This window comes from Erinaceus europaeus, chromosome 1, assembly GCF_950295315.1.
Source record: "Erinaceus europaeus chromosome 1, mEriEur2.1, whole genome shotgun sequence".
Taxonomy (NCBI): domain Eukaryota; kingdom Metazoa; phylum Chordata; class Mammalia; order Eulipotyphla; family Erinaceidae; genus Erinaceus; species Erinaceus europaeus.
In genome coordinates, this window is record NC_080162.1 from 22,229,814 (window position 1) to 22,253,017 (window position 23,204).

Genomic DNA, 23,204 nt, shown 5'->3' on the forward strand with positions numbered 1-23,204 from the left:
CGGGGAAGGCCACTAGGCAGAGGGGGCGCTTGCCCCGAGCTCCAGGAGGGAGCCCCAGCACTAGCTCCGCGTGGCACTTCCGACCGAGCCGCGCGCCACCGCACCCCCCAACCTCGCGCCCCGCCCCCCGGCGCGCGGCGCCCCCTGCTGGAGCGGCGCCCCGCCCCTCCCTGCCAGTGTGCCCACCTCCGCCCCGCCCCGCAGCCCCTCTCCGGGGCTCGGGCCGCGTCCAGTCCCGGGGCGTCCCTGCGCGGCTGGCCGAGCGGCCTGCAGTTGGCTCGCGGGACGCTGGCGCCTAGTCGTTCTCCCGCCTGGAGCCTCGGGTGCCGGGAGCCAGGGGTGCAGGCGCGGCGCGGGGGGCCAGGCCGGCGGCCTGGGGGCTGGGAGGCGAGAGGCCAAGTTGGCGGCGCTCCTCAGCCTCGCCCCGCAGCCCGGCGCTCGGGGGCCCTCCCAGCGGTGCCCCGGTGCGGCCACATGGCTCCACTCCGCGCGCTGCTGTCCTGCCTGTTGCCCCTCCACTGTGCGCTCTGCACGGCCGCGGGCAGCCGGAACCCAGGTGCGTGCGGGCGCGCGCGGGCGCGTGGGGGTGCGGGATGCGAGCGGGGCCACCGGTTGTGCGGAGTTTCTGCGCAGCATCGGAGCGGTGGGAGGCTGTGCGCGCGGTGTGACAGCGACCCGTCCTGCGATTTCTCTCCGCCTCTACCATAGGATGCAGATAGAGGGAGAGCCCAGCAAAGGGGTTGGGACTAGAGAGTCTACTTTTGTGTTTCCGTGTTTCTTTCTCTCTTCCTCCTCTTCCAGTCGCTCCTTGCACACTAGTCTCTGTGTGCATCTGTGCACGTGTCTGCCGCTCAGAATTAGCACCCCCCCCCACGTCAGTGAACGGTGGGCACCCACACTCTTGCATGAACACCTCCCTTTCCTCCAATCTTCTCATGTCCGGTGCAGCACCCCCTCACACACGGAGCCTCCCCACATTCTTCACCCCCACCTTGCCGCATGAGATGCTCTCTTGCTGCCTCTGAGCACATGTAGGGGGCTCTGTCATTTCCAGGCAGGGTGCCCTCCCTGGCTCAGGTCTGGTACCAAAGCAGCATGTTTCTTGCAGAAATGTTGAGGATCTGTTAGCGCAATGGGTAAAGCCAGAGCAAGGTCAGTACCCCTACAATTGCCCTAGGCCTGGAGGATTTTCAGGAGGTTGAATTTTCTAGGTTTCACCTGTGCTATGTAGGGGTCTAGAAAGGGAAGAGATAGAGCTGTGTGGAAAGGAAAATACCTCCTAAACTTGTATACATGAATCACCCGGCCTGGCAGCCAGGGAGCTGTCATTCCTGCCTGGCCTGGCCCAGCTCAGAGAATGTTGGGTGAGGATGGGGCCTCTGGCATGCTGCCTGGAGCATTGGGCCATGACCTCACACTTAATTCATTCTGAGTGAGCAGGTCACCCCGTGCATCTACTTTTATTTTTGAAAATCTATATTTACTCAGCTTGGGTCTCGGCCATGTAGACATCTGGGCAGCCGCAGTGCTGCTTCAAAACAGTTTTCTTTCTAAACTTGGAAAACCATGGACTCCTTTCCCTCTCAGTCTCTCCTTTCTGCCTGACGCGTGCCCAGGATCCCCTGGGTTTCTAGGTGTGTTTGTTTTGCCAGCTGTGTTCTGGGAGCTTGGTGAGGAGTGCCCTAGCCCAGGCGGGGCTGGTGAACTCAGCCCACGGGGGTGTTTGAGCAGATCTGGCCTTCCCTCTCTCTGCCCTGAGGGCTTTCGGGGGAATTTCAGTGCTTTTCTAGGAAGTGCCCAAAGTTGGAAGATGTGTTGCTAGAGTGACAGGACTGTTTGGCATCAATTGCTTTCTTCTGCTAAGCTGAACAAGAATTGGGGATTAATAGGCTGCAAGTTATATCCACAATGTACTTGAACACCATTCCTCCAAGTGCAGAGAGGCCCTGGGAAGCATTGCCTGGGAAATGGATAACCTGGGGTTGAGGGATCCCCTTCAAGGTGACCCTCAATTTACAGCTCCCTCCCTGCCCCCATGGGTTCGTGACTTCTCCTTTCTACTGCACAGACTATGCTGAAGTCATTCTTTATTTACTTCCAACAGAGCTGCACCTCTCCAGAAAGCTCAGTGACTATGGTGTGACAGTGCCCTGCAGCACAGATTTTCGCGGACACTTCCTCTCTCACGTGGTGTCCGGGCCAGCAGCAGCCCGTACTGATAGCCAGGCAGTGGATGGGCCTCCTGCATCACTGTCATACCCCGCTCATCTCCGGGTGGTCCGAAGCCCCCTGCGCCCCGAAGGAACCACCCAGAAGCGGGGCCGAGTAGGACGCTACTCCCTGTACTTCAACGTGACGGTTTTTGGGGAGGAGCTGCACTTACGCCTAAGACCCAATGGGCGGCTGGTGGTGCCTGGAGCCTCTGTGGAGTGGCAGGAGGATTTTCGGGAGCTGTTCCGGCAGCCCTTGCGGCAGGAGTGCATCTACACCGGGGGTATCACGGGCATGCCAGGGGCAGCGGTCGCCATCAGTAACTGCGACGGATTGGTAAGGACAAAGCTTTGGTCCAGCTGTGTCCTCTTTCCCCTTCCAGTCCCAAGCTGGGACAGCACAGCTTTCCCCTTGGCAGACTGGATCTGGGATTCCTGTGAGTTTGAGCAAGTCCACATGCCCCTGGGTCCCCCAACTCATGCTCACCCAGCTGTGAAGTGGCTGAGTTAGGGTGACGCCATGTCCTGCTTATCCCCTCACCATCCGTGCATGTGGGAAGATTCCAGCTTACTTGGCAGGAATCTCTGAACCCCGACATAAATGGGTGAAAGTAGCTTTGGCTAGGATTAAATCCACACTGTGCCACTCAACTCACTGTGAGGCTTTGGATAGCTTACCTAGCCTCTCCATGTGAAACGGGAATATTATGATTTGTGTCAAGATGTATTTATTGGGATGTTGTAAGTCATGACTTACTTTCTAAGTTTTTCTATGCAAAAATGCACCGTGACATTGGTTTGTTTATTTATTTATTTCACCTCCTGGGTTACCGTTGGGGCTTGGTGTCTGCACCATGAATTCACTGCTCTTGGTGGCCATCCCCCCCTTTTTATTTGATAAGATAGAGAGAAACTGAGAGAGGAAGGGAAGATTTAGAGGGATAGAAAAAGACCGAAACCTGCAGATCTACTTCACTGCTTATGAAGCAACCCTCCTGAAGTGAGGAGCCAAGGCTTGAACCCAGATCCTTGCATGGGTCCTTGCACTTAGAACTATGTGCGCTTAACTGGATGCAATACCACCTGGGTCCCACCATGACTTTTCTAACAAATTCAATCCTTATTTATTTATTTGGAGAGAGAATGAGAGAGAAGAAAGGAAGAGATCACAGTACTGCTCAGCTCTCATATAAGGTGGTGCTGGCATTTGAACCTGCAGCCTCTGGGAACTCAGGCATGTAAGTCCTGTACTCTAACAGTCTGAGCTCTCTTCCCGGCATGAAATTATTTATTTACACTATTTAGGTCCTGCTGCCCACACGCACAGGTACCAGGAAATCCTCAAGGTGGAGATCTCACAGAGCTGATAGTCTGTTCATGAGAATGGGACCTAGCCCACCTGGTGGCATGTCCAGTGGTGGACGCCTGGGCCAAGACTGTCAGTGTTGACTGCTTTGACTGTTTTTGCTGTGTCATCCTTCCTCATCCAGGATGTGCCCCTGGTCTCAGGCTGGCCTGCTTTGAATGGCTCCTCTTCCTCACTCTCAGCTTGTGCGGCATCTCCTGTTGTATCTTCCTTGGGGGTCAGGCCCTTCTGAGCCTGCAGGGCTGGTCAGGGTCCTGACTAGGGTGAGGAATTGTGCAGCTAGCTTTGCTGACTTTTGGTGACCCATATATAAATGTTCTCATCATCATATGACCTAGACATGTCGCTTAGGTCTCTGGGCTTGACTTCTCTCATTTACCCAAAGTGGGGCTGCTCTGGAAGCCAGACCAATTCCAACCTTACCCATCCCTACATGTAGATGAGGACACGGTCTGGAGGTGACGAGATAGATTCTATCAGCACACATATTGTTAGGACCCTGCTATGCAGGCAGTCCGGGACTTGCAAACAGTAGAGGGAACATGAGAAATTTCAACACTAACTTCTTGGTTTTTCCAAGACACAGTGGGGATGGGTACTCAGTAAATGAGAGTGATTATTATCTTTTGGTGTAGGAGGGAGTGATGTTTAAATGGGATCCATTAATTAATTAACTAATTAGTATTTTTTTTACCAGAGCACTGCTCAGCTCTGGCTTATGGCAGAGTCTCTCTCTCTCTCTCAATCTCTCTCTCTCTTTCTCTCTCTCTCTGTGTAGGGGGGGTTTGAACCTGGGACTTTGGAGCCTCAGACATGAGCGTCTCCTTGCATAACCATTATGCTATCACCCCCACCCTCTTTCTTTTTGAAATACTTACTTTTTAAAAATTTATTTCCTCTCTCTTTTTGTTTTTAATATTATTATTGAATAGAGACAGAGAGAAATAGAGAGGAGGAGACAGAGAGACATGTACAGCCCTGTTTTATCACTTGTGAACCTTTTCTCTACAGGAGGAGACCAAGGGCTTGAACCTAGTCCTTACACATTATAATGTGAGTACTTAACCAGGTAGATCCAAGACTTAACTTGTTTATTCATTGAGAGATGGGATGGAGAGAGGGAGAGAGGGAGAGAGGGAGAGAGGGAGAGAGAGAGAGAGAGAGAGAGAGAATAGCACAGCATCACTTGGTCACTTGGCATATGTAGAGCCAGGGATCAAATGCACGACTTCATACATACAAGTCTGGAGTTCAGTCTGCGGCACTTCACCCAGGCCGATGAACTAGGTGTTGAAAGCCAAGTAGAAGGTGAGAGCAGGGGGTAGGTAGGGGTGGCATTTTGGGTAGAGGAAGGGGCATGAGCAAATGAAGGAGGGAGTACCATGCTTGGTACTGTAGGTCTGAGCTCGAATTCTGTGGTTATGGCGAGGAACATTCTAGGCTGCACCCATTGCCTGACCCATCTTCCTTGAGTGGTAGAGAATTTTGGCCCAACCTCCCTTCCGAGAATGGGGCAGTTCCTACGTTGTTGATCCATGTTGAGGGCAAGGTCCTATAGGGGCCCACACAAAGGGGTCCATTATGTTGTTCCTGATGGAGGTGACCAGTGACAGTGGAGAGAGGGACCTATTAGAGGTCTAGGCCCATCATATCCGTGTGAGAATCCCAGGACTCCCTGACTTGTGACCTTGGTTTCTAGGGCCCTCTCTCTCTGTGCCAGACCCAGGCTGCAGATACAGAGAGGACAGACAGCACTTCTGAGCTGGGCCTTCATGGGTGGGCTGCAGCCTTCTAGTTGTAAGGTGGCCCTGACATCCCCCCTCTGTACAACTAGACTTGAAGCTGTTTGGGTTCCTTGCTTCTTTAGTGAGAAGCTTGGTTATCTAAGTCTGTGGCTCAATGCCCATTTCCACCTAAACCCTGCAGTGGGCAGAGGGATGGCACGGACTACCACCCCCTTGCACTTCTCCTGTTGTCCCATGAAGTCATTTACCTCGGGACAGATAACAGGATGATTCTGTGCACTGTGACTGATTCAGTGATTGCCCCAGACAGAGGGGAACTAACCTCACTTCCCACTTGCTCTTCTGGAGCGTCTGTTGTGTCACAGGCTGGGGAAGTGGCTGGGGGACCTAGAAGTCTGCAAGCTAGGACTTCTGCCGTCTTGAGTTTCTCGGCTGTTATAGACTCAGACATGAAAGCAGACCTATCGCAGTGTTGTCTGAGGCAGCAGCACAAGGACAATTTTTTTTTCTTGATTGGAAATCTGGGAAGGCTCTATGGAGGTGGTGTCATTGGGTCAAGACTGTTCAGACATTAACATGAAGGAATTGACTGGGCCTCGGACCTGCAGAGGTCATGACTGACCCTGGTAACTTGAAGAAGTTTGAGGGAGAAAGCAGAGAAGCGGGGAGGACAAGGCCTCTCTGTAGAGTGTCTCCGTCATTCTCTAGGGTCCCAGATTGTGCCCAGAGGAGTAACATTCTAATTGGGCCACTCTCTGGACCTGCTGTGGGGAGTCAGAGTAGTAGTCTTCTCAACTTTCTTGTGACCCCAAACTTTTGAGGACTTGGGGCAGGGAGAGCCTGGGATATTGCAGGACCTCAGGTGAGAATGAGAGGAACAGGGTGACCTGAGGGTCATCTTCCCCTATCATTTCTTCCCTACTGGGAGTATGGACCAAAGTTATTTTTGGGGTGCAGAAGGTGGGAGTTTTGGCTTCTGTAATTGCTTCTCCACTGGACATGGGCATTGGCATGGTGAGGTATAGCTCTTGCCTGTTTCTATCTTTCCCTAGTGGAGTAGGGCCCAGACTAGATTTTCCAAGAGTGGGGAAATAGATTCTTGAAGAGAAGGCTGGCACATCACTTTGCAGACAAGAACAGGAACAAGTCTTGTAGCCATCTTTACTATTGTTTTCTCTGTCTCTATCCAATAATAAATAAGTAAAAATAAAAAATGAATAGAAGGTGGAAGACAGAGAAAGAAGGATAGACACCACAGCACTGCTCCATCACTTATGACACTTGCCCTTTGCATGGTGCTCCCATGGGATGGCTGGGGACTTGAACACATGTCCTCGTGCATGGTAAAGTGTGGGGGAGCCATCTCCTACTCTACAGGATGGCTCTACTGGGGGAGCCGTCTCCTACTCTCTAACAGCCCAGTCATTGTTCTGTGTATTTCTGAGAGATAGAGGAGAGGCAGAAGGACAAGGGAGAGAAAGGGGGAGACATCAAGTGCGGCTCCACCCTCCCGGGTATTTCCTTGGCGCTGCCCATGTGCTCTCTCGCAGCCCTGGAGGTGGAAGCCAGGACTCTGTGCCTGCTGCGGATGTCCACTTTCCTTGCTGGGCCATCTCCTGGCACCTGACTTTCACCATTTAGATAGGTGAACTGAGAACATTCCATGTGAATTTTATCTCAGTGAAGTTGTTATCAGGGGTGTTGGGCCTATGGAAAGGCTGGAGACAGGCACTGCTGGCAGGCATTATGAAGAGGCAGTGAAGGGTGATGGGAAGTGTGAGATCTCTTCACTTTGCGACAGGCCTTGAACAAGCATCTCAATTTCTCTGTGCTTAGGTTCCACAGTTGTAAAGAGGGAAGGAGAGCAGCTGTCTCTAGGGATTTTCAAGGGGTCAAAGTGCACAATGCAGGGAGTTGGGTGGTAGCACAACGGGTTAAGCGCAGGTGGCGCAAAGCGCAAGGACCGGTGTAAGGATCCTGGTTTGAGCCCCCGGCTCCCCACCTCCAGGGGAGTTGCTTCACAGGCAGTGAAGCAGGTCTGCAGGTGTCTATCTTTCTTTCCCCTTCTCTCTCTTCCCCTCTTCTCTTGATTTCTCTCTGTCCTACCCAACAACGATGACATCATTAACAACAACAATAGTATTTATAACAATAAAACAAGGCAACAAAAAAGAAGAAATAAATAAATATTTTTAAAAAGTGCACAATGCAAACAAGTAGAGACTGGTGTATGGGGGGCTCTAGAGGAGGGGCCTATTCTAGTGATTACCAGGAGAAATATTTGTTATTTTATAGCAATGATTCCATAACAATCGTTGCTAACAGTGAAAATCCCAGTAAACACTGTCAGGGTCTGTTGCTTTGCAGGGTCACGTAGGTGACAGTTTTCTCTGCTCTGCCTCTCAGGCTGCCCTGGTCCTCAGGCTCACCATGTCCTGCTTCTCATCTGTTGTGGCAGCTCCCTCTACAGGTTGGGTTACTTGGTGCTCGTTCTGTGTACAGGGTGTGAATGTAACCACTGGGACCAAAAACCCTGTCTGTCTGTCTGCAGGGTGTCCTAGTGGCTGCAGGGTGCCAGATGGAACATTCCATGAACATTCCACAGACTTGTGGGTTCTGGACCACGTCCTGCAGATGCAGGGGTGAAACTCAAGCCCTTCATCCCTAAACCTGAAGTTTCAGAGGAGACCAGCCTACACAGTAGGCAGTGGGAAACAGCAAAGACCACATTGACCTTCAGTGACCTGTGCTAACAGGGATTCAGAGAGCACTCAGCTGGGGCCTGGGGGGTGCTCAGGAAGCTTCCCAGGGAAGAGACACTTGGGTAAAAATTTAAAGTATTAGGGAGTTGCGCGTTAACGCAGCGGGTTAAGTGCACATGGTGCAAAGTGCAAGGACCGGAGTAAGGATCCGGGTTTGAGCCCCCGGCTCCCCACCTGCAGGGGAGTCACTTCACAGGCAGTGAAGCAGGTCTGCAGGTGTCTGTCTTTCTCTCCCCGTCTCTGTCTTCCCCTCCTCTCTCCATTTCTCTCTGTCCTATCCAACATCGATGACATCAATAATAACTACAACAATAAAACAACAAGGGCAACAAAAGGGAATAAATAAATATTTAAAAAAGAAAACAAAAAAGTTTTTAAAAAATTTAAAGAATTAATAAGAGTTATTATTTTTTAAAATCTATTTATATTATGAGAGAGAGAGGGAGAGGGAGGAGAGAGAAAGAGAGAGAGAGAGAACCACTCTGACACATGCAATGCCAGGGATGGAACTCAGGACCTCAAGTTTGAGATTCCTACACCTTGTTCACTGTGCCTCACTTATTCAGTGGCCTTGAAGCCTCCAGAGGTCAAGACTGACAGCAGGGAGATGAGGCAGCTGCCAGGCGCTCTAAAGCCTAGCATTGGAGGCCACAGCATGTTGCTTCTGTGTGTATTCTGTCAGTCTAGGTCAGCCACAAGGCCAGACTAGATTTTCTTTCTCTCTCTTTTTTTTAAATTAAAAAATTAGTTATTTATGTATTCCCTTTTGTTGCCCTTGTTGTTCTTTTTTATTGTCGTTATTATTGTTGTTGTTACTGATGTTGGGCAGAACAGAGAGAAATGGAGAGAGGAGGGGAAGACAGAGAGGGGGAGAGAAAGATAGACACCTGCAGACCTGCTTCACTGCTTGTGAAGCGACCCCCCTGTAGGTGGGGAGCCAGGGGCTTGAACCGGGATCTTTACACCAGTCCTTGCGCTTTGTGGCACGTGCACTTAATCCGCTGCACTACCGCCCGACTCCCCTCTCTTTTTTAAAGTTGTTAGTGATTTAATATTGATTTACAAAATTACAAGTTAACAGGGGCACAACTCAGCTCCATTCCTACTGTCAGAGTTCTATATCCTCATCCTCTCTATTGGAGTTCTCCTACGGTTGCAGATATGGGTTGACTATTATTTCTACAACTATCTGTCTGTATTTGTATATATTTGCCCCCTTTTTATGGTCCTATCTTCTAGTCCTTTCCAAGTCACACCTACACCTATTACTACATCCAAATGTCCCTCCCTTTTTCCTCTTCTCTCTCCAGGTCCTGATGGAGTTGGAATTCAGAGCCCTTTGGTCATCTTCCCCTATCATTTCTTCCCTACTGGGAGTATGGACCAAAGTTATTTTTGGGGTGCGGAAGGTGGGAGTTTTGGCTTCTGTAATTGCTTCTCCACTGGACATGGGCATTGGCGTGGTGATGTATAACTCTTGCCTGTTTCTATCTTTCCCTAGTGGAGTAGGGCCCAGACTAGATTTTCCAAGAGTGGGGAAATAGATTCTTGAAGAGAAGGCTGGCACATCACTTTGCAGACAAGAACAGGAACAAGTCTTGTAGCCATCTTTACTATTGTTTTTCCATTATGCAAGCAGCTTGGTTTCTCGTTGTCTCAGTTTCTGCATCTGTCAAGTGGGAGTTCACATCTTGTAGTCTGGTTAAAGTGCTGCTACAGTGCCCTGAATAATAAGAGATAGCTTTTGTTATTACTATTGCTGATGGCTAGGGATAAAAGCAGAAACTGAGGCAGGCGCCGTAGTACGTTGATTTCCAGACCCCGGGGCAAGCTATCCAGTGTTTCTCTTGATGCATCCCACAGGGCCCCATCCTGTCTGGGCCTCTGACTAGGCAGCCTTGCAGGCTCGACAGTCCTTAGTCCTCAGAGTAGTTTGATCTTGCAGAGTTCCACCTCCCCAGTCTGCCCGCAGCTGGGCTTTGCTGTCTGCATGGGCTTACTAACTAATTTATGATATGGAATAAAAGCCAGACATCACCTCACTGCTGGTTCTCCTGTGCGGAGCAGGCCTCCTGTTCCGGTGAGGGCTGGTCTGGACTGTTATTTTTCTTGCCTGGTAGATTCAGTCTGGCTGCAGGAAGTGTGGCCTCGGGGCTGCCCTGAGGACTGGCGTAGTAGCAGCTGCAGCTGCCTCCCTTCCCATCCTCTCATGGCTTGCCCCAGAGTGGTGGGTTCATCTCATCCAGGAGGTCTCTTGGTGCTGACCCTCCTGAGTCTGCAGAGGGAAATTCCTGAGCTGAACCCTCTTGCCAGACCTGTGTTGTGTTACCAGCCTGTGAGCCCTGCCCTGTCTTCAGAGCTATAGGGAACAGCAATAAGCACACCATTTGCAGGCTGCTTCATCCCTGGTGGCCCCAAGGAACTCCATCAGCACAGATTATCCTTGTGTTGTGAAAACTCTGGTAACTCACTGTCAGTACCACAAGTCACCCCTGACTGTAGCCTGAGTTATGGACAGCTGTGGCAGGAAGAGACCTCTCAGTCCCATCTCTTCTCTCTAGCTGGGCAAACTGAGGTCCAGGGAAGGGAAGAGATTCACCCAGGGTCACATTATGGGCAGCTGGGTTCCTGACTCCCAGTCCAGTGCTCACCCCTTCCCCCAAGACCACCTCATGGCTCCTCCTGAGTCAGTAGAAAATAGCATAAGAAATGTCAACATGGGGAGCGGGTGGTGGCGCAGTGGGTTAAGTGCACGTGGCGCAAAGCACAAGGACCGGAGTAAGTATCCCGGTTCGAGACCGGTTTGAGCTCCTGGCTCCCCACCTGCAGGGGAGTCCCTTCACGGGTGGTTAAGCAGGTCTGCAGGTGTCTATCTTTCTCTTCCCCCTCTGTCTTCCTCTCCTTTCTCCATTTCTCTCTGTCCTGTCTAACAATGACGACATCAATAAACACAACAATAATAACTACAACAACAATAAAATGACAACAAGGACACCAAAAGAGAAAATAAATAAATAAAAAATTAAAAAGAAAGAAATGTCATCTCCTGGGGATATATCCTAAGGAACCCAACACATCCATCCAAAAAGGTCTGTGTACACATATGTTCTTGGCAGCACAATTTGTAATAGCCAAAACCTGGAAGCAACTCAGTGTGTGTCCAACAACAGATGAGTGGCTGAGCAAGTTGTGGTATATATACACAATGGAATACTACTCAGCTGTAAAAAATGGTGACTTCACCGTTTTCAGCTGATCTTGGATGGACCTTGAAAAAATCATGTTGAGTGAAATAAGTCAGAAACAGAAGGATGAATATGGGATGATCTCACTCTCAGGCCGAAGTTGAAAAACAAGATTAGAAAAGAAAACACAAGTTGAACCTGAAATGGAATTGGAGTATTACACCAAAGTAAAAGACTCTGGGGTGGGTGGGTGGGTGGGGAAAATACAGGTCCATGAAAGATGATGAATGACATAGTGGGGGTTGTATTGTTAAATGGGAATCTGGGGAATGTTATGCATGTACAAACTATTGTATTTACTGTTGAATGTAAAACATTAATTCCCCAATAAAGAAATAAATTATTAAAAAAAATACAGTATTAGTATTTAAAAAAAATTGGAAAGTCAACTAAGAAAAGACAGATTGTCATGGATCAATTGGCAAGATTTAGAGCGCAGCTGGAATCTTCCGGGATTCTTCTCTTCAAGCCCCTACTGGTAATGTTTTTTTTTTTTAATTTATTCCTTTTTGTTGCCCTTGTTGTTTTTATTGTTGTAGTTATTGATGTCATCGTTGTTGGATAGGACAGAGAGAAATGGAGAGAGGAGGGGAAGACAGAGAGGGGGAGAGAAAGATAGACACCTGCAGACCTGCTTCACCGCTTGTGAAGTGACTCCCCTGCAGGTGGGGAGCCAGGGGCTTGAACCAAGATCCTTATGCCGGTCCTTGTGCTTTGCACCACCTGCGCTTAACCGCTGCGCTACCGCCCGACTCCCGCCCTTGTTGTCTTGACCATATAAGGTATAAACAAGTTGCTTTCCCCTACCACCCTTTAAAAACTCTGCTCTGCCACATAATAAAGGCACTATCCGCTGCCATAGTGTCCTGGGTGATCTCTGGTCTTGTCTCTTGCCGGGGGTCACAGAGAGAGATCCCAGCACACTCACTCCTGCTGCCTCGGGTCTGATTCTCACAGGCACCCAGCTCCGGTGGCCAATGAAACAGTCATGGTTGGGAATCTAGACCTGAGATAGGCCCCCCTAAGAACCCAGCAAGGGTCTGCTAAGTGACTGTGGTGGCTGAGTGTGTCATTCCATGGAAAGCATTGCAGACAGAGGTGAAATTAAATCACAGGCAATTGTGGGCATGCAAGGTGAGTTGGACACCCAGGGAAGGTCCCCGGGAGGCTGGGACGTGGGCCTCAGCATTCTGGTAACTGATGGGGATGAGTATGGACGTGTTTGGCAGAGGGGCAGAGTTCTAAGAGCTCTGGACAAGCTGCTAATGGTGTTGGGCGCCGGACAGGATTGAGGACAGTAAATGCTTCATTTGCTGGTGCTTTTCAGTTGATATTACTCATCTGTACAGGGTAGGCAGCTTTGCCGGGAGAGGGTGTGGTGGCCCTGGACAGGCATTCAGTGCCCAGATCATTCCTGTCTTTTTCCCATGCCCCTCCTTCCTTCTATGGGGAAGCATCTCCTCATCTCCCTGCCACCACACCCCTTGTTTAGTATCCACTGAAGACCCACTGTGTGCCAGAGCTGGCGGTGAACATGAATGAGTTAGTGTGAGTGGCATGGATTCAAACCAATGCAGCACCCCTCCTGTGGGCATGGATCAGACAGGAGCTCTGTCTGGAGTAAGTGTTCTCTGGCAAGCAGTCCTTGGTTGTGGGAGGGACTGGCCATGCCCTCTGCCTGGAGCTGCCCACCCCTGACTGGCTTCTGAGCCGCAGGGCTTCCATGCAGAGAGCTGGTCCTCAGCTCAGGCCCTGGAGCCCTACTGCCTCCTGACATGTGAGGGCTGCTTCAGGATGGGGCACAGGCCTTGAGCTGCCAGGACTGGGGGTCTTGCAGGGGCTCAGGAAGAGCTCCCAACTCGAGCTTGGTGGGCTCTGGTGGTGGCAGAGGGGGAAGCCTTCGAGCCACACAGTTGCTGGGCACTGGGAATGGAAACTTGGGGTGGATGTCTGCCTGGCAAGGTCTGTCTCTGCCTGTGGCTGGGTTCCAGGATGGGGGTTTGCTGTGGAAGGAGTCTCAGCGCCTGTCGATGTGAGGTCCTGGGTATCTGTCCGGGTACACAGACACACGTAGAGGGCAGTCTGCCACTGTGTGAGCTTCAGCCAACATGGCTGTGATGAAGTGTGAATCGCCTGATTACATGTAACTTAAGCCTGGCGTGGAGGCCCCAAGCCACGGGGCTCTACTGGAGGCTGATGGCCAAGGCCTGTGCCCAAGGCAAAGGAAGTCTGAAAGCTGTGACCCTTGTTGCCACAGGGCTAATGTGCGTCATGAAAAGCAAACATCCTTCTTTTGGAAACACCAAATTTTGGAAATACAAAGTAGCTCTATTCTCCATGGTTCTAGAAGACAGACCCTTGTTACCCCCATGATCTGCCTTGGTCTTCATAAAAGTATTGCTCCTAACTGTCCTTGCTCTGGGCCCTAGATTCCTCTGCTGGGCTCACTGTGAAGTTGGAGAGGACAGAGAGAAATGGAGAGAGGAGGGGAAGACAGAGAGGAGAGAAAGACAGACACCTGCAGACCTGCTTCACCGCCTGTGAAGCGACTCCCCTGCAGGTGGGGAGCCGGGGGCTCGAACCGGGATCCTTACACCGGTCTTTGTGCTTCGTGCCACGTGTGCTTAACCCACTGTGTTACCACCCGACTTCCTCCTTTAAGTTTTTTTAAATAATCTTTATTTATTTATTGGATAGAGACAGTCAGAAATCAAGAGTGAAAGTGGGGATAGAGAGACATCTGCAACACTGCTTCACCACTCTCAAAGCTTTCCCGCTACAGGTGGGGACCAGGAACTCAAACTCATGGCCTTGTGCATTGTAAACATATGCACTCAACCAGGTGCATCACCACCCAGCCCCAGAGCTGACTTTCTTATTTAGACAGGGGAACTGTAGAAAGGCTAGGCAACAGCTGAGAGTTTAAAGAAAGGGTATTTCCACAGCTTTACTACCCACAAACACCTCCCTAGTAACTGGGTGCATTTTCACCTGCCTCCTCCTTCTCCTCCTCTTCTTCTCTTTCTTTTCCGCCTTCTCCTCCTCCTCTTCTTCTTCTTATCCTCCTCCTTCTTCTCTTTCCCCCTCCCCTTCCCCTTCTTCCTCTCCTCCTCCTCCTTTTTTTTTTTTTTTTTTTGCCCTCAGACAAGCCTCCTCTCCTTGTAAGGACTTTCCCTCTAAGGATGCTCTCTCACTCTCACCTACTGGTGCTTTTCTTGGGGAGTGGATTTCTTCCCAGATCTGTGCTGGGAATCTGAGCAGGTCAGAGCCAGCTTGCAGCTGACCCAGGAGTTAGAGACCATCCTGAGGTAGAATGCTGCTCCCAGCATGGAACTCACAGATGCCCTTCTGAAGCTGGGGTGGAAGGAGGGGCCCTGGTTCACAAGAGTGGTGATCATGGTGGTCATGGCAGCAAGTCTGAGCACTCATTTAGCCTCTGCTTTCCAGTGCAGCCCATTCTGCTCTGTGTGTATTTCTCTGAGTCAACCCATGAGACAGGCGCTGCCCCATGAGACAGGAGCATGAGGATTTCAAGTAACTTGCCCAAGAGCACATGGTTTGAGAATGAAAGAAGACTGGTTACATAGTGTAGTGGTTCTGCAGAAAGCCATTTATGCCTGTGGCACTAGAGGTTCAGGTTCAAACCCTAGTCCCAGCAGAAGCCAGAGGTATGCATCTCTGGTGGAAAAAAAAAAACAACTTTGGTGGTGGCAAGCCTGGTTAGACACACAGCACTAAGCACAAGGATCCAGGGTTGAGCCTCTGCTCCCCGCCTGTTGGGGGGGTCACTTCACAAGCAGTAAAGAAGGTCTGTAGGTGTCTGTCTTTCTCTCTTCCTCTCTATCTTCCCCTCTTCTCTTAATTTCTCTCTGTCCTATCTAATAAAATGGAAAAGAAAATGACTGCTAGGAGCAGTGGATTCGTAGTGCTGGCACTACTCCAACCCTGGAGATGAAAGAAAGAAAGAAAGAAAGAAAGAAAGAAAGAAAGAAAGAAAGAAAGAAAGAAAGAACAAACCTGGGGGAATCTGAGAGTCAGGATCCCACACTCACTACATTGCTTCTCTCTTAAGGAGGATTATCTATTAGCACCAGGGCTTTGCACTTCCAATTCCACCATCCCTGGCGGACTCTTCCCTTTTTATTATTTATATATTTTTAATTTTTTTTACTTATAAAAAGGAAAGGTTGACTAAACCATAGGATAAGAGGGGTACAACTTCACACAATTCCCACCACCAGAACTATGTATCCCATCCCCTCCCCCAATAGCTTTCCCATTCTTTAACCCTCTGGGAGTATGGACCCAAGGTCATTGTGGGATGCAGAAGGTGGAACATGGGTGTTGACAGGTTGATCCATACTCCCAGCCTGTTTCTCTCTTTCCCTAGTGGGGAAGGGGTCTGGGGAAGCAGAGCTCCAGGACACATTGGTGGGGTCCTCAGTCCAGGGAAGTCTGGTCAGCATCATGCTAGCATCTGGAATCTGGTGGTTGACAAGAGAGTTAACATACAAAGCCAAACAAATTGTTGATCAATCATGGACCTAAAGGCTGGAGTAGTGCAGACGAAGAGTTGGAGGGCCCTCCATTCTGTAGCTAGCTAGTAGGCATATTTTAGTTATATTCCAAGGGCCTGTGGCTATTACTAGTGGTTTTTTTTTTTTTTTTTTTGCCTGAGCCTGAAATCTGATATGCAGGTAGGTCCTAATTTTGTCTGGGGAGATGATGTCATGGCTGGCAGAAGGACCAGAAAGCTGGATCAGGGAAGAGAGTAGCTCCCTAATATGGGAAAGGTGTATAAATATTGTTGATTGTAAATCCCATCAATTTGATGTGATCTGGAGCCCATATTCAGCTTAGAAGCCTATGTGACCTCTGCATCCCTGTATATCTGAGTTCATTCTGTGGTCATACGTAGGAACGTTCCAAGCTGCCCCAATATCATCCCATCTTCCTCAGGTGTAGCATAGGTCCAGCCTCCCTTCGGAGGATGGAACATTCTCTACCACTGTCGATCCAAGTTGAGGGCAAGGTCCTATGGGGGCCCACAAAGGGGTCTCTTGTGTTGTTCCTGATAGAAATGACCGGTAACAATGGAGAGAGGGATATATTCGAGGTCTAGGCCCATCATGTCTGTTTGGGAATCTCAGGGCTACCTGATTAGGGCCCCGGCTGAAGGGGTGACCTGATAGTGACTAAAGAGTCATCGTTAAAGTATGCCAGTCTCTTGCCCTTATTCAACTTTTGCAGTACTTGCTTTGATAGGGTTAGCTTTGGAGTGAGTGAGAGAACTGTAATAGGAAGTGGGTGAGGAGGGTATCTGAGTCTAAGTAGACACTATTTCATTATGAACATGATACTGACTCACTGCAGACTATTGTGTATTTTTGCTTTCAGGTATGTATTTTGCCCTAATTTATGGATACATGTGAACATATCCTCTATCTTACGGGACCTGGTCTATATCTAGGTTTTGGGGCTTTGTTAGGAAATGAACCTCCTGGAATAGAATTAGAGAATACTGTGAAAGGAAAGGTCTCATCTGAGTAATGAGGGTGAAGGGTTGGCATTCCATGCCTGATGTCTCTGGATGCAGTCTGAAGTGGAGCATGCTGAGGTGGTACTCGTTGTGTTGATTAGGTTGAGATTGGTGGATGCAATATCATTTGGTATGAATTGAGAGAAGCACGCAGGAAAGTGAGCCCTACCCTAGAAGTTCCAGGATTGGGGGAAGTATAGGCTCTATACAGGAAGCAGGAGGTTCCTGCTGTCTTAGAGTTTAAGAAGACAATAGATAGTTAATTGCTATAATCACATTATTGGGCAATTGGGTTAACTTTGAAATATCCCTTTGTTAGGATTTGTTGTATTATACACAACATCACCATAATTTATATCCTTTGACATTATTTGCATATAGCTATGCCTCCGGTTGCTTCTGTTCTCCCTGGTCTAGGCTTTTAAGAGAGTCAACCTATCAAAGACTCAGCCTATGTATTAAAAAGACTCAGTCTGTGATTTAAAAAGTTTGAGACATTCAGTTAATTTTCCCCCTCTCATTAACTAAATAGTGATTTATATGACTACAAATTGATAGGAGTGTACATAGACACAATTCCCACCACCAAAAGACTGTGCCCCATTCCCCCCCCACACACACCCTGCCCACCCCGTGAAGCTGAACATCCACCCTCACCCTCAACCCAGGGCTTTTACTTTGGTGCCCTACTGACTCTTCTTTTTTTCTTCTTTCAGATAGAGGATATGAAAGAGAGAGAGAGAGAGGAGGGAAGTTTTAAGGAGACACATCACATCACAGCACCATCATGACGCTTCCCTTTTTCATGGTGCTTTTGCGTGGTGGCCTAGGACTTGAACTTGGCTTCTTGTGCATATGGTTTAGTGTGTGGTCTACCGAGTGAGCTATCTCCCAGCCCCCGGAGAAGGATTCTTGCTATGGGTGGGCCGAGTGCAGAAGAGCTCAGTAACGTTCACCTAGTGCTTTCCAGGTGCAGGCCTGTAGTGGTCCTGACCCTAGTAGACAAGTCTGATTGTTCCCAGATACCAGCCTCCTGCTGAGGTGGGGGGTGGCCATTTCAGGTGTATCTCTGAAGCCTCAGCCAATTCTGGGTGTTTTGATGCTGCCGCAGAGTGCGTGGTGGGGTTGTCAGTTGAGGACAAGTCTGGCTATTCTCAGCTTCAAATTCCAAGGGCTCTTGCATTCCCCTGGGCTGCAGCTTGGGGTGAGTCAGCTTTTCGACTTCCCTTGGCTGGAGTCCCGTCTCTGGCAGTCCAGCCTCCTGCAGACTCGTGCGGCCTGGAGCTTCTGCATCAGGTTCTAGTTATGTGGGTCTTGGCATGGCAGGCCTCATCACGACTGTGCTGACTCAGGCCTGCTCAGGGCTGTCAACTCTTGTGCTCACGTGCAAACGTTGTCTCCGTGCGTGCCTGTTGTCCATCCACATGCGTGCTGTCTCAGTACATGTGTGTGTGCATCATTCTTGTGTGTGTCTTCTTGCTTCATGTCCTTTGCATGTCATATCCCTGCATGCATGTTGTTGTTTTAGTTCATGCTATTCATATACTCTTCATGTGCTATGCAATTCACCCATTTAAAATGTATGGCTCAGTGGATTTTATCCTCTGCACAAAGTTGTGTAATTATTGCCACATTCAGTACTGGGACCTTTTCAGTCAAAGAGAAGCCCTGTTCCCATTAGTGGTCACTTTCCTAATCCATCACCCCAGCCCTTTCCTTCTGTCTCCAAAGTGGTTTTCATTCTTTTTAAAATATTATTATTAACTGTATTTATTTATTGGATAGAGACAGCCAGAGATCAAGAGGGGGAAGGGGAGGTAGGGAAGTCTGTACGTTTCACACAATATTAAAACGGAGTCACCATTTGATTCAGCCATTTCATGCCTCAGTGCAGACACGAAAGGAAAGTGTATCCCCACACAAAACAATGCACATAGACTTTCACTTCAACTCTCCAGAAAAAAAGAACCCCAAAACGGAGACCACCCAGATGCCCATCAACTGAAGACAGGTAAACAAATGTGGTATGTCCATGCAATGGAATATAATTCATCCATAAAAAAGGAGTAAGTACTGATCATAGATGAAGTCTGAGAATATTATATCACACAAAAAGTCACATATTATAATTCCATTCATCTGGTAGTCAAGACTGAGGACAACTGGGGGTCGGGTGGTGGCACCTATCATTATGCACATATCATTATGCACAAGAACCCGGGTTCAAGTCCCCAGTCCTCACCTCTCACCTGCAGAGGGAAGGCTTTGTAAGTGGTAAAGCAGTGCTGTGGGTGTTTCTGTGTGTCTCTTTCTCTCCCTATCTCCCCTCTTCTCTCTATTTCTGACTCTATCTATCCCGTAAGTTAATAAAGATAAAAAAAAAAACAAACAAACTAGAATCATGGGATCGATGGACACCCCTGAGGGCATGTATGTAACTAGAGGAGTTGAATAACTCTGGCCGCTTGCGGTCACAAATGTCCCTGCTGGAAGGGGTTTCTGGCCAGCAGTGGCTTTAGATACTACTGTGAGTGGCTCAGAGGAGAGACTGTAAAGGACAGAGGCAGAGAGTGTTGTGAGGGAATCAGAGATGATGATGGGTCAGGGGTTGCTGGACAGGACTGGGAGGGTGGTCCCTGAGAGCACGTGTGTCAGAGGAATGATCCAGGAGAGAGGAAGAACGCATGGTGCCCAGAAGAGGGCTTGTCAGCTCCAGAGCTAAGTTGAGGGGCTGTGGGGCTGATCCCTGAGCACAGGATGAGTGGGTGGCCTCGGATGGGGGAGCTCATAAGGTGATAGAGAACAGGTGAGAACTCACCTGATGGTGTCTGTTTTCTCCACGGAAACAGGGGAGGATGAAGGTAGGGTGTTGGTGTTGGAAACCTAAGCCAATGGACAGAGCCAGGCATAGATAGACCAACAGGGAGTGCAGCAGAGTCCTTGTGGGCGTTGTGGATATTTCAAGAGAGACCTGTGCTGATGGGAGTTGTGTCAGAGGTTCAATCCAAGGTGGTGACTTACTTCTCGGGGAGACTGTGATGGAGGGAAGCTGAGGAAGTACGTTTCCAGGTGTTTGTAGGAGAATTGTCATGTATCAAGGCCAAGAAGACCAAGGCGGTGAGAAGGCAGGTGTGGGCCTGAAGGGAATTGACAGGGATAGAGCAGTGGGGTAGTGCACTCAGAAGCCTCGATTAAGATGAAAATCTGGAACCAGCAAACTAGAGTTAGGAGAGCAAGACAGTGGTGGGAGGGGAGGAGAAGCCTGCAGCTGTGGTTTCCGAGGTTTGAGCAGGTGATATGGTCAGGGTGTGGTGGCTGGCAGTGGCTGGACATAGCATCCGGTTGCTGAGTTGGGGTGAGCCTGGTGGAAGCCATTTCTGATTTTCAGGCCACTTTCTCTCAGTTGTGTGTATCACGCCAGGTTCCACTTGCTGGGTTTTTTCTTCTTTCTTTCTTTCTTTCTTTCTTTCTTTCTTTCTTTCTTTCTTTCTTTCTTTCTTTCATTTCCTACAGTGTTATGGTTTCAATCTGAGTTTCCTGGAAGCCTAGAACCTCACAGCTGGCAGTGAAACCTTCCTAATGGGATTTCCAGAACAAGTTCAGCCGGGATGTATTCTCTGTGGGAGGTGTCGGAATGGTTGTGTTGGAGATAGTCAGCTCTGCCTCTTGTTCCTCTGGGACGCCTTATCTAGGCTTCACCTGGGAAGGAGAAGGAGGAGGTGACTTGGATATCCTAATCTCTGCCCATGGAAGCTGCCATCTTGGAACTGACTCTACTTCTGGGCATTTGACAGAAGCTGGCAAATCTGAGGTCACAGTGAGTGGACTTAAGATTTCCCTTCCCAGAGGGCCTGCAGCTGTTCTCCAGAGCCAAGCTACTTGCTCCTGCCTGGAACTTTGCTTACTGCCTCTGCTCCAAAGCCACCCTAGGTGGGGCAGGCCAAGGCTGCTGAACCATCTGAGGACACATTCTCAGTCCTTGGGGATCTCTTGCTGGGCCTTCCCTGGGGATCCCTTTGTCGGCTCTCTAACCCTCTCACCTAGTTTTCATGCACGCACACTTGTAGGATAAGCACGTATATACCTACACATGTACACAAATACTAGCTCCAAAATAATAACTTTTTATTTATTTTTATTTATTGGTTAGAGACAGCCAGAAATTGGGAAGATAGGGGACAACAGAGGCGGAGAAAGACAGAGAGACACCTGCAACGCTACTTCTCTACTTGCAAAGCTTTCCCCCTATAGATGGGGACTGGGGCTCAAACCCGGGTCCTTACACATTGTAACATGTGAGCTCAACCAGGACTATTAAGATATCGGAGCTTCACGTGCTGATGAACAACTTCTCAAGTGGCCAGCTGAACCTGCTCAGTTACGCCCCGGGGGAGGACAGAAGGTAGTTTGGAAGCCAGCAGCCTCCTCTTCAGTCACCGTATCTGCGACTCTGTTGCCTCCCAGCGCCTTTCGGGGACACCCGGGACCTGGGGTGTGTTCTTGTGTGGGGAATCATGGCTGAAACACTTCACTCAGCATGGCCTGAAGGTGGGATGAAGAAACAGGTTAGGTGTCACCTTTGCAGCCAAAACAATGCCATAGCCATCTCTGAAAATAAGAACAGTGCCGCCCCCCCCCCCCCCAGGTCCACCACAGGCTTCCCAGGAGAGGCATCTCAGGTTCATATGAGACAGCCTGACTTGGCCAGGCCTGCTCATCACCTGAGGGCTTTCCTTGGGACGAACTGCCTGAGGGCCCCATATGTGACTCTGCTGGGTATAATCATCGGCTGTTTGTTCTTACTGCTTGAAGAACTCAGATGATGCGTTTCCTACTTAAATGACTCCAGAAAAAGAAGAAGGGAGGACTGAAAATAGACATGGTTGATACTGCTTTTCCAGAAACTGACACTCTCCTTCCTTCCTTCCTTTTTTTTTTTTGAATTATGTAGAAATTTGATTTGATATTTTTTTGTGTTTTAAAATTAGCCACCCCTCTTCAGAAACGTCAACATCTCATAAATTGAAAGGCGGGAATAGCTTGGTGAGGAGGCAGAGAGCCAGAAAGTTCTGTTGCCAGTCTGTCTGCCCTGCATGGTGTCTGGTTTTCCTGGCCAGCACAGAAATTGGGGTGGGCTGAGAAAGGGGGGGTCTTCCTCACATAGTGGGGGCCCAGAGAAATCAAGGACTGTGGGGTGGGCCTGGCTCAGTGGGCTTCCTGATCTGGTGGCTGAACCTGGCATTCACCCCTGGTCCAGGAGGAAGGTTCTGGAAGTCAAGAGAATGTCAGGTTGGGTGAGAACCAGTTGTCCAGGAGGCCCAGATGTGATAGGCTAGAGAGAGTAATGAGGGAGACTGCTGGGGAGCTTCCGGGCTTGGCTTCTGGGGTGGGGGTGGGGGCTGGTGGGATCCGGACACAAAGTGGTTCGCAGCTTATTTCTTAGGTCTGAGGGACTTGGGTTTTTGCCCTCAGCAGCTACTAGGTCTGGAAACAGGAATCATTAACTCTTCCCTGAAGAAAGGCCTGCGGGCTTGGGAACTGGACCAGCCCCAGGGATTCTGGAACTTCTAGTTCTGGCAGAGGAGAGCTGAGGGTGTGGTGAAGACGGCTTGTGGGGTAAGCGTCCTTCCAGGCTAGGCAGAGCTTCTTCTGGGGAGCAGGGTGGGTTGGGGAGGAGGATGGCTGCCTTTTTTAGGGCAGAAGTTTCTCCTTTCCTCAGGCCAGTGGCAGAAGCCAGATTGGCTTCCACAGGAGCATTTTTCTCAGTGGCAAGAAGACAGTGTCCTATGGGGCAAGGTCAGAGCCACCAGAGGCCCAGGGATTTGCAGGTGGGCCTGTGTCCTTACAGCGGATGGGGTAAGAAGGGTAGGTTGGACTTTAGGAGAGTCTACTCACAAGCTTGCCTGACAGCAGAGCTGTGGTTCCATTGGGGTAGTAGTGCCAGCAAAAGCACTAGATCCAGAGACTGATGGCTACCCCTCTCCGCTCAGTTCTTCAGCCTCTATGGCCTTTGGGAGAATACTTCAGTCTCCCTGTGGCAGAGGCATCAATTTGGCCATTAATTATCATGCAGGTTTGGGCTCTGCTCTGCCCAGGTGTCTGAATGCCTCTCTAATGCCTCTTCTGCCCACTAAGCTCTTAGACCTTTGCACAACTCCTGTCCGGTGTACCCTGAACATCTCAGGTCGTCTCCGCTGCCACCCCAAAGAAGTTTCCCTTTTTCCCATGCAGTCACTACCCTTCTGGCTCTACCAGGGACTGCCATTCCCAGGGTGACCATGTGACTTGAACTGAAACAATCACAGTCCTTCCTTGGAATGTGGCACATGGAACTGTG

General features: G+C 49.8%; 1 protein-coding gene across 6 annotated transcripts in view; it reads left to right on the forward strand.

The window, feature by feature from the left end:
- The first annotated feature begins 215 nt into the window (after positions 1 to 215).
- The window catches only part of ADAMTS14 (ADAM metallopeptidase with thrombospondin type 1 motif 14), a 107,954-nt gene continuing 84,965 nt past the window's right edge, over positions 216 to 23,204 (forward strand). For 3 of the 6 annotated variants that reach the window (XR_009552050.1, XM_016188577.2, XM_060199697.1), the window contains exons 1-2: positions 217 to 556; positions 2,105 to 2,547. Coding sequence is in view for 4 of the 6 variants with exons in the window: in XM_016188577.2 (XP_016044063.2) it covers positions 475 to 556; positions 2,105 to 2,547 (525 nt within the window). In the remaining 2 variants the exon portion in view is untranslated. Of the gene's footprint in view, positions 557 to 2,104; positions 2,548 to 23,204 lie in introns of all 6 variants that reach the window. The other 3 variants (XM_007524141.3, XM_060199841.1, XR_009552045.1) reach the window with 2 other exon arrangements.